The following is an 11392-nucleotide window of genomic DNA, read 5'->3' as shown; positions in this document are numbered from 1 at the left end:
CATAGGTTTGCATGATTTGAGAGGCACGACACAGCAACCAATCTGAGGAGTGATTTACATCGAAAGCATATTGATGTGCACATCGTGAACATGTACTCATCAACCTAATTTAAATTTGAGGTAAACTTGCCTAATTATCCCAAACCATAGCCTAATTTCAGCTCACAATGTATATCAGCTCATACCAAAAATAACTATGTTTCATAACAATTGTCCTAGTTGTCTGTTAATAAGAAGCAACCAATAGTAACAGAAACTTGTAGAGACATGAGCAAACTTACAGAAAGCTAATTAGAGACAAACCAAGTTCTAGAAACTAAAAGGATCACTTGGGAAGAAAAGAGTATAATTGTTACTTCATCACACAAACATTTGCTAATTTGTCGTATAATCCAAACTTTTTCTATGATCCCCTTCCAATTCTCATCAATTTTTTTCCTCTAGGCCCATAGATATCTACATATTACAGCATTTGAAGTATTATTGGGGCCGTTCAACTATGGCGTACATCCAAGTATTTGATAGAAAACAGGAATACTTAGGCAACATAGATAGAGTGCCGACTATGAGAGCCGACCTTTTAACGGTTATCATAACCTTCTATTTTTCTAATGAGTTCAGATATGAGTCTTTTTGCAAAGGGTAATAGATATCTGACTAATGCTATATAATAAGTTACTAACCCAGAGGGCTACAGTCCCAGATCCAATAATCAAACTTCCCAATCTAATACCAAAAATAAATAAATAAAAAAAGAAAACAAAATTCCAATGGCAAGCTTTTTTCTTATCCGGACGGTGCTCACTTTAAAATCTATTGACCTATTTGTATGTGTTTCAATCAGCAAAACCGTTGATTGCCCTATTTGTCAGAGGTTTTTGGTTGGTTTTTTTTTTTTTTTTTTTTTTTTTTTGGGGGGGGGGGGGGGGGGGGGGAGTGCAAGATAAAGAAGACAAGTTAATTTTGTAGAAAATAATCAATATTCTATGTATTTGTTTGATAAATTATATGAAATCAGTTATTTAAGGTAAAGTGAAAAGATCTCAGTAGTTACTCCAAAAGCAATAAGATAAAAGTTCGCAAATAAAACATGATAGGAATTTTTATAAAAGAAAAGTGATTGATGTAAGAGGTTAATGACCAGAGCAAGAACCTTTGCTAGTGGTACTGATATCAATTCCTTGCAGAGTTTAAGAGCCCCAAAGACAAGTGCCAAGTATCTCTTTTGAAGGATCATCTTCCCCCGGTCAATCTTGTTCTGAAAATTAAAATTACTTCTTCTCACTCACCAATTTTAATAGTTGCTTCTCATAGCAATTGGTAATAAATAAAAAAACATGAGATTAATGTTTTACATGATGGCCTATCAAGAAAAGACTAATATATTTAAAGACAATTTTTGTATGCGGCTAACCATATGGTGCGGCAAGGGTTACTTGTAGGGTGTTACTTGTATTTTGGGTTACTTGTAGGGTGTTACTGGTTTTGGTCAGGGTGTTACTTGTAGGGTGTTATTGGTTTTGGTCAAGGTTACTTGTAGGGTGTTACTGGTTTGGTATAGGGGTTTGGTCTGAGATTAGTTATAGGGATTATTCAGAATACAAGTAACACTTACAAGTAACCCCCGACAAAACCAGTAACACCCTACAAGTAACCCCTGCCGCACTAAAAAACCTCTGATATTTAAAAATCACAGCAACTTTTATTTTCCAATGTACCAATACTTCTCTCACAAAAAACAGAGTGAAGGATTGCTGTGCTTGTTTGTGTTCATCCCATCACCAAGATTCCACTACTATTTGTCTATCACTATTGACTCTGCGTACCTTAGAAGAAACATGAGCTTTTCAGTAACAAACATATCTAAAAATGATAGCAAGATAATTGATGGATGATTCAGTGGTTCAGGCTTGTTCTGAGACTTTAACCATAGGTACATAGTCTGCTTCTATCTAAGCTTCACATATTCTACATATATTGCAAAAAAAGCCATGCACAACATCTCATGATAGATGAAACTCCCAGTATATTCAATTTTGCTCTTAATATACTACTTCCAAAGTTCCAATCAATACAAACAAAGTACTCATCCCTACAGTAGAAGTAGTGGCGGATGTAGATACACAATATAGCACATAAACTTCACTACATACATAAGTTCATATTATTTTCGGGTTTGTCACTTTTGGTTTGGGATGGGAGCTAAACCAGGTCATATGCTTTTGGATACAATTGGTGATAGACTGATAGAGTGAATGACTTTGATTGAGGCTCAACACGTCTCCAATTGATGTACTTCAATAAATTCACCTTTGAACAAATAAGAAGAGATAAACAATCAAGTGAAATTGAGACAGTATTTAAGCCCAAAAATGTTGGTAGATGAAGCAAGGTTAAATATCAAATAATGAATCAAATGAAAAAGGGGGAAAAACACAAACCCTAATAACCATTACTAACCCTGTGATAGTGTTTCATCATTGTAACTTAATTTAAATTTCTATAACCTAAAATTTTAAGAATAAAATTAGGGAATCTAGACAATTAAGGAACTACATGTGTGATAGAAAGTTTATGCGCAATAATCTGGGCATTCAGCAGTCAATGATCAAACCAGTGACTTTTAATACCAACTAAACTGTTGGAAAAAAAGAAAACCTTGACAACAATAATTCTAATCATCAGCTATAAACCTATAAAAATCGTGATGAAAGTTGAGCAAACTACTTGAAAAAAATTCACAAAATTTGAATCGATCAAATCATAATCAATGAGCAAAACATACTAAATTTGACACAAAATTAATCAATCAATCAAACAAACAAAAATCAATTCACGTTATTCCCAAAAAAATACACCTAAACTTGAATATAAACACAATTCCAACAGCAAAATTCAAAAAGAAAATCGAATAGCAGAGAAAGATCCAACCCAGAAATTATAGATTATAAACAAGGAAAAAAAAAATCAAAAGAAAGCCAAAGAGAAAATACCTGTAGGCATCGAATTGCTGATTACAAACCAAGCAAAAATGAAAAGCAACCCAAATTTAGGACAGAGAAACATGTTGTGATCAGATCAATAACCCATTGATGACGAGAAAGGAACATACGATACATGGCTGTGATGGAATTTGGGAAAGCAGGAGAAGCCAGAAAGCTAATAGAAAATGTTGATGTGGCACAAAAGGGCAAAGCACTAAATTGACTTTTCATTTTCAACCGTACTCGAAACTTCTCGTTTTTTGACAAAGAGGGTCACCCTCCAACCGACTCGACACTATAACTAATACAATGAAAATCAGCCTTAATCAGCCATAACTGACTCGGCACTCCAAACTTCTCATATTTATAGGTGTATAGATTGTTGGACTCATTCTCTAAAAATATTTATATGAATTGCAACACTTATCCATGTTGATGTTGCAACTTGCAAGTTTATACTCGTATATTTTTCTCAAAGGAAGCAAAAAATTAAATAAATAAATATATATCAACCATAAACAAAATTCCTTCTTCATAATTGAAGTTCAAGTCTATACTACATATTATCCAAAAATATATTGCATCCATTCAGACACTGATTGCAACTCTGAAGTCTGAAATATTAAACCTGAAAACTCAAATATTGATCAAAATTCACTCTAGTACCAAGCCAAGTATCGTAAATACCACTTTTATGACAAACTCTTTAATCAATCCTCGCCAACTTTCTTCAAGCTTGCCATGTACGTTAAATAAATCGTCCACAGGTAGGCAAAAGAACTATTTACCAATGGCTGCAAGCAAACAGGGGGGAATTGCAACATATATTAGAGGTGTAGACAAATAAAAGCTTTTTACATAACATACACCATGCATAAATTCCATCTGACTCAGTAGCTACTGCACCTAAATTCAAACTAAACAGCCACATAGACCGTTGCATTGTTCATTTCATATATCTAACAGATTTTTGTCCTAAATGATAGAAAAAAGGGTTGAAAGTTTTAGAAAGTACCTGCAGGTGGACAGGTATGAATTTGAATGTTAGAAAATCACACAATGGCCAATACATAAGACCCTTCATCAAAGTTGGGAGAAGGTCTCTCTTCAGTCTTGCAAAAATCTCTTCTCTAGTTTCACCTGAAATTACAACATAATAGCATATCATGCATAAGAAAAGCATTACAAGATCAATGAAAATTTGTTGGGTCATAATGGAGTGAGAAAAGAAGAAAATGAAAACTTTTATATTTTATTCAGGAGTGACTTTGGGAACATTAACAAACCATTCAATAAAAATGAGTTTAATTGAAAGTGTTTAGATGATGATGCATGGAGTGATGTAGTATGACCGAGCTGGAGCCTCGATACCAAAGTCCATTAGTTTACATTTTGTTAGTATAACACATAAGATACAAAAACTCAAAAAAAAAAAATTTCCAGACCTCCATAGGTTCATCAATATTGAAAATAATAATGTGCTACTCAAATGGAACTTAAATTATCCAAACAGTTGCCAAATATCATTCCAATCCCTCTACCATTCTTTTCTACTTAACCCAGCAATAGTTCAGACGATTGTGTAAGCAATCAGCATACAGTGAAGTTCATTGCAAAATGAATATCTAAAACTATGACACAAGGACTGAAGTTAGAAGAAAGGAGCCTCTCCTGAGCACAAGGAAGGGCATAATGGTCTCTGTAGGAAAAGAAATTAAAAATAAAAATCGAGCTACCAATTCTCATCAGCAATTACAGTAGCTTTCAGAGGATGTCAAGGACTCTACCTTGAAGAGCTGCATTATAGGAGAAGAAAATGCTGTTCATAATCGGTCCATAAATAGCTTGTCCCATAAATATCTTTTTCAAAGTAGTAAATACATCTCTTCCAGGCAAGATCCTTGAGAGAAAATTGAACCATAGATGTTGAGATGGTCCCATAATTATCAATCCATATCCAGCTATACGCAATGTCCGAAATAAGTCAAATGACCCCGATGGTGGCAATGTAATGATCTAGCAAAATTTAAAGCATGAATCAGTTGAACTACATGACAATTGCTAACAATTTGGAAAAGATAAATAGCAGAGATACGCAACCCAAGCTAATGCTAAAAAGAAGTAAAGATAACACATTCAACTCAAGTTATAATGAACTCAAAACTACTAAACTTTCATATTTTAGACCAAGCAAGGTGACAAGATGTTTTCCAAGTAGAAGCAAGAGGACAAGATGTTTTCCAAGTAAGGTTTGGAGTGTTATGGAAAAAGAGACTTGGAGCTATGCAGCTGCCATTATGGTACAAAGAAAAAGAGACACAGGATTTTTATACCACAATGATGAGGAATAGGTTTCTTGCTTAGTTTTGGTTCTTTTTAGTTTGTTTTGTGGCCTTTTAGTTCAATAAACAAATGTGTACATGCTTAAGAGATAGTTAAGAGGAATGCACGCTTATTCTCGAATTCCTTATTCATCCAACGCATTTTCCCTTGTTCTTTCACCCATGCTTTGTTTGAATGTTTATGTGTAGGTTTGAAGGTTTTTCCATGCTGAATTGTTCAAAGAAAGTTCAAGGACGGAAGCTTGTAGAAGCATGGAAGAATGGAAGGGTGAAGGGAGAAAGAAGCTAGTATGTCGTGGATAGGCCATGCAGGGATGTGGTCGTGACCTTGTGCAAGTTTAAGGAGGTTTGCCACTGCATAGGGAACACAAGGGCAGCATAGCCTCATAGGTGCCCACGGCCCCTACATCGACTATGCACCAAGGCAACAAGCATCTAAGCTCCTAGCTTCCCTGCACCAATCGCAAGCATATCGAACAGCAGCCTTTACAGCCGCAGCTCCAAGAAAGCTTTGCAGATCCTAGCACCCTCTAAATTACCCCCTTTCCATGCTCAAAGACAGTCCCAGAGCAACAAAATTGCAGCAGCCCCAAGCCTAGCAGCCCCAAGTTTCAAGCCCTCACAATAGACAACAAAAGGCAGCAGCATTGCAGCAATTTGTAGCACCTTTTGGCAGCCTAAGCATCACCAAATTAAAAAAAAAAAAAAGCCCTCACCTAATGCTCCCAAGTGCAGCCAACAACCTCCACAAAGTAGCAGCAAGATAGCAGCAACATCATATCGTAGAAGCAGCAGCCGCGGACAGCATTGCAGTTGAACTGCACCTGAACACCAGGTGGCTGCGCCCACGCCCTCAGGTCTGCCCACAGCTAGCTGCTTGTTGCCCCGTTATTTTTTATTCCCTTCTTATAAATTTCCACATTCTGATTAGACAATAAATCTGTATTAGTCATCAGAATAGTCTTTCTTTACACCCTCTCACCCCCTGGTTAGCCTAAGAACATAAGTTTATTTAATGATGGAAACAACTACAACAGTCACTCTTAACATTGTAATGCTCACTATATCTGATCAACAACAGGAATTCCTCAAAATCGTAATATGCAGGAGCTCCAAACCAGTGTAAACACATGGTCGTGTGATTCACCTCAATACTGTCAACACAATGACAAACAGTACAGGTTTAATTTTCTCAAAATCATTGGAGCAATGCAAGGTCAATAAATCACTTAACTTACTCATGAATGCAAAAGCCTTCAAATAAAATTTAAAAAGGAAATGTGCTTCCAATGAGGTAATGAAGCCTTCCAATATTTGATTCTTCGTAGAGAAAACTATAAGATATGCACCAATTATCTTTTGGGCCAAAAGAAAACTTCATGCTTAACTAAAAATACTAGGCTTTGTTCCGGCAAATGATTGCCTCACTGCCTATGAGAATGTATAAAATTCTTGAAATGGTGCCTTGACAAATCAGAGGTCCCTAGATTCCCTTCATGAATCTTTTGAAGTGTTATAAAAGCCTAACATTCCTATTAAGAAACCACTGTAGCCTTTTCCTGCCCATTGTAACAAAGTAGTGGAAAGACAGACACTGATCATATTCATGAAAATCATTTGAAAATTGTATACTCTATATCTTAGCTTAGCCGAAATGATGTTTTTGCAACTTCCAAGACGATAAACATCGACCCATCCTCAAATATTTGATGCACGAAGAAGGTGATAAATAATTGATGCACGAAGATGTGCTCCAAGCAGAATGCCAAGCTATTTTACAAGGTCTCATTCAAGCAAAATCAAGATGCAATCAAGTGGTGATCAAAATTGATTAATGGTGGCAATTCGAGCCCTTAAATACCCTACATCTTAGCATCAATTCAAATGCTGTCTGTAGCCTCATATGGTCACAATAAAGAACCACAAAAGAATCTTACATCCGATGACAATCCACAGCAATTATAAGCATTATTCTTCTTCTACTTGAACACCTTAATCCCTTAATTGGGGTTGGCTACATGAATTAACATGATGACATCCAAGGAGGTTAACCATCCTAGAACTACTCTCAATCATTGTAGCTCATGTCAAGTGATTAGCATTGGATTAAAAAAAAAAAAAAAAAAAAAAAAAAAAAAAAAAAAAAAAAAAAAAAGGTAATTGTCAAACTTAATCTTAATGTAGCTGTCCAAAATGATAAAAGTCATTTGTTAGGAAGAATTGCCTCTTATCCTTTTTGCCAAGAAACGTAATTTTAGTGTTTAGCTTTAACCCGAAATTGGTGGTTTAGAATAGAGAGGGTATAATTCTCAGCTTCCTTGATATATTGATAATTTACTTTGTAATTTGCTTTGAATTTTCAATTGCTCTCTCTTGGCATAGTGACATACTAATAATTTTAAGAAGGCATATCTGTTCATGCTAGTTTTTACACTTTGATTTATGCTAGTTTTAACAAACACCCTTTATTCTCTTGCCCACAAATAGTTTTTTTTTAAAAAAAAAAAAAAAAACACACACACACACACAGCAACAATCGTAAAAAAAAAAACAATAATTGCAAAATGAAAATGTAATGAGACTGAAAACTAAGAATTACCTGAGAGGTAAAATCAGCAGCAGCAAAAATAAGGGAAGAAGAGATGGCCTTGATGATATATGGACGAGTTTCAAGCATACGCAAATACCATTGTAGAAAACCACCATACTTGGACCCAGATGTGTATGATGAAGAAGAAGAAAATGTTCTATAAGAATGCAGAAAGTAAACGCCAGAAGTGGGTATTTTAGAATTACTGGAGAGTTTTCCGACGAAATGTGAGGCGAGGAAAGCATACGCACGGCGGTGTTTCTGGTGGTATTGGCGGTGGTGGGATCTTAACAATGAAATTTCGTGACCAAGTTTTGAGAATTGCAGCATTTGCAGGGTGCATCCCCTTCTAATTGTTCTTCCAACAGAAATTACCATTTTTATGGATTTTCTGGAATTTTAAGATTTTTAAGATGTGATTAAGCTCATGGAGAGAAGAGAGAACCGCCAAATCTAATCTAAGTAGTAACTACAAGTGCATCCCCTTTCTAGTTGGAAAAATTGTAAATAATACCCAAGCTCCATTTTTATTTTTTTTTAATAATTTCAATTTTGAATTATTATGGAATAATCCCAATTTTAGAGTTGTTTATTTTGTTCAATTTCAATTATTGGTTGTCTGTTGAAAGGGTTAATTAGTTTTCTTTTTTTACTATAATTGTCACATGTCAAGAGCTAATTAGCAAAAAAAAAAAATAAAAAAAAAAACAACAAAAAATTTAAAATAAAATAAAAAATCCCAGCCCCACCCCTTCCCTAACCATCCCAGCACCCACCGCCCACCAGAATCCTAGCTACTCGACTCAACTCATTAACATTTTGAGTAAATCTCGAGCTTGAGTCGAGCTCACTCAAGTCGAGTTTTGGCCGAGTCAAACTTCAGTGGCTCGCGGGTTGTCTCGTCTCATAAGCACCCTTAGTTGACGTTTTGGAATAGAGAGATAGTGAGAAGAAAAAGGGCGGATGTGATAGGAGAGGGATAGAGAACTTATTAACTAAAAGAAAAAAGTGATACATCTTGTTAAAACTTTTATTTTTAGAAAGTGTTGAATCTTACTAAAAACGCGGATGAAGTATTATTTTTTTATATTAAAAATTTTATACATACACTTTGTACTAATGAATAAGAAAAAAAAAATACAATTTATTTTACAATAAAAATTCAAGTAATAAACAAGGAAGAAAATCATAAACTTTATCATAAAGTCCCTCCTTGTTTAAATAATTGAAACGTTTTTCTTTTCTGTCCGTATTTAGATAAATGAAACATATTACTTTTAGTAATTTTTCTCTATTTTTTTAATAATATTAACTCAATTTTTGATAACATCCTACTAACTTATGGCCCCACAAAACCTTACTCTCTTCGCTCTCCTCAACTTATACCTCACTACTTATTATTTTAATAAATTTAACTCACCTTCCTAAAAATCCGTGAAAGTCAAAACGTTTCATTTATTTAAACACGGAAGATTTTAGGATATTTTGGTATGATTTTAGGGTATTTTGAACCTTATTTTCATGATAAATTCGCATCATAGTTCATTACTTACTCTTATTTTATGCAATTTTTGTGTATACTATGCTTCACGGGTTTTGTTTGTGTTTTGATACATTTTATCACCTTTTGACACTCATGAAGTCTATAGACTGATTGAAGATGTAAGGACAAGGAAAGAGACAAGCGCAGTTGATGGAGCTACGAAAGAAACATGAAAGAATGTCTAGAAGATAAAATAAAAGCAATCGGAAGAGTTTAGGAAGGACTTTTATGCATAGGTCAAATTCAACTGGCCATAATTTTTTTGCTTCTCTATATTTTGAGGTGATTAAAATTGCAGATTAAAGTTCATTTCAAGAGCTTTCCAACGAGTATGTGGACACATGTCTTTTTTTTACGAGTATGGAAGAAGTTACGACTATTTGAAGATTTTCCTAAAGTGTCGACGCACTTCGTGCGGCCGCGACTATCCTTTGGAGAGGTCGTGCCTCTCTAGTGCTGAACATTCTGCCCATCACCTACATTAAGGTGGTGTGGCCTCTCCTGTCACTTGGAGAGGCTGGCCTCTATTTTCTGCGATTCTTAGGATTTCAAAAAAAAAAAAATAAACCCTAGCTTAGTGTTCTGGGGCTTTTTGTACGTACCCGAGTGGAGGCCGTGTATGTCCTGCGGGAGACAGATCCGCAATGCAACACTCGAACGACCTGGTCACCTGCAAAACAACGAACCTCCGGTGTGCCGGAGGTTCGCCTCCGACAATCAAGCTAGCGATCGGAAAAAGGTATTTTAGAGAGAGAAAGTAGAGAGAAGGGAGTTTAATTTTGGGGGTCATTGCCTCTTGGAGGATATATTGATTGTATACAAACTGATGTAAATGATCAGTATTTATAGTGCATTGGGACATGTGCCCTTTAGGTTATTTAATCTAAGTAGATTGGCTTTTCAACCGTTTTACGGTTTCTAGGGTTATGGGCTTAAAGCCCATTTTAACCCTTCTATCATTGAGTGACACGTGTCATGCTCTAATTGGCTCATTGAGTGCTGAGCTTACGGACACGTGTCGCTGTGGCATTGGTTCACATATCAAGGGTATTTTTACCCTAAACACTTAGTTTTAAGGGAGAGAATTTTTTTTGTAGTTTTTAGCTTGGTTAGGGTTTTTAGAGAGAGAAACTCTTATTTTCTAGAGAGAGAAAGTGAGAAAAATTGTTTAAAAAGCTTGGAATATGAAGAATTGAAGGAAAGAGACTTGAAGATTTGAATACTACTCCTTGCAATATCAATGAGAATTTCTTACTATCTCTCTCTTACTTTATTGCTCTAATTAATTATTTTTGTATCTTTTCTAGTTTGTTTGTTTTTTTTTTTTAATTTTTTTAAATTTTTTTTTATTATTAACTTGTTTATGTTAAATTAGTGATTTGATTTCATGTTCTTAGTTATTATTTCCTTTAGTTTTGCAACTTATTATGATTTGTGAGTATTTCTTTTACTTGGGTTGGTTAAAGCCATTGATAAATTCACAAATACTTGTTTGCATGTGTTGATTTAACAAATATGGGGTGTTAATTAGTTGAGCTTAAGTGGTTTTATTATTAGTTCTTGTAAGTGGCCATTGCTAGAACTATTTATCCAAGCTTGCTCAATGAAGGATCGAGAGATGAAGTTGAGTTAGCTCACTTTTGCTTAATTGACTTAAAATGCCATGAGAGAAGGAATTCCTTGTGGGAAAAGATAAATAAAAGTAGAGCTATTAAATTATACTTGTATGCATGGAGCTATTTAGATGTTAATAGTAGGCACAAGCTATTATTAATATCTAAATAGCTTCATGCATATAATTTTAATATCTAAATAGCTTCATAGCCAAAGTATTATAATTTGTATTAAACTTTAATAATTGTGTACATAAGTTGGTACTCGGAATCGGAACCCGGTGGTTTTTCAAAATTACACCTAAATAACTTCATAGCCA

The 11392-nt window shown here is 34.8% G+C and overlaps 1 protein-coding gene across 1 annotated transcript; it reads right to left on the bottom strand.

The window, feature by feature from the left end:
* Positions 1–3487: 3487 nt before the first annotated feature.
* Positions 3488–8373, bottom strand: LOC145590789 (uncharacterized). The gene is made up of 4 exons (XM_081647189.1): positions 7926–8373; positions 4772–5000; positions 4000–4124; positions 3488–3778 (listed from the first exon to the last, which is right to left on the bottom strand). Exons 1-4 carry the CDS (start codon positions 8292–8294, stop codon positions 3695–3697), a joined length of 807 nt encoding a protein of 268 aa, XP_081503315.1. The 5' UTR covers positions 8295–8373; the 3' UTR covers positions 3488–3694.
* Between the last annotated feature and the right edge of the window lie 3019 nt (positions 8374–11392).

The sequence above is a fragment of the Chenopodium album genome, chromosome 18, assembly GCF_948465745.1.
Source record: "Chenopodium album chromosome 18, dcCheAlbu1.1, whole genome shotgun sequence".
In the NCBI taxonomy this organism is placed as follows: domain Eukaryota; kingdom Viridiplantae; phylum Streptophyta; class Magnoliopsida; order Caryophyllales; family Amaranthaceae; genus Chenopodium; species Chenopodium album.
Note: the sequence above shows the minus strand (reverse complement) of the source record. Positions and strands in the feature narration are given on the sequence as shown.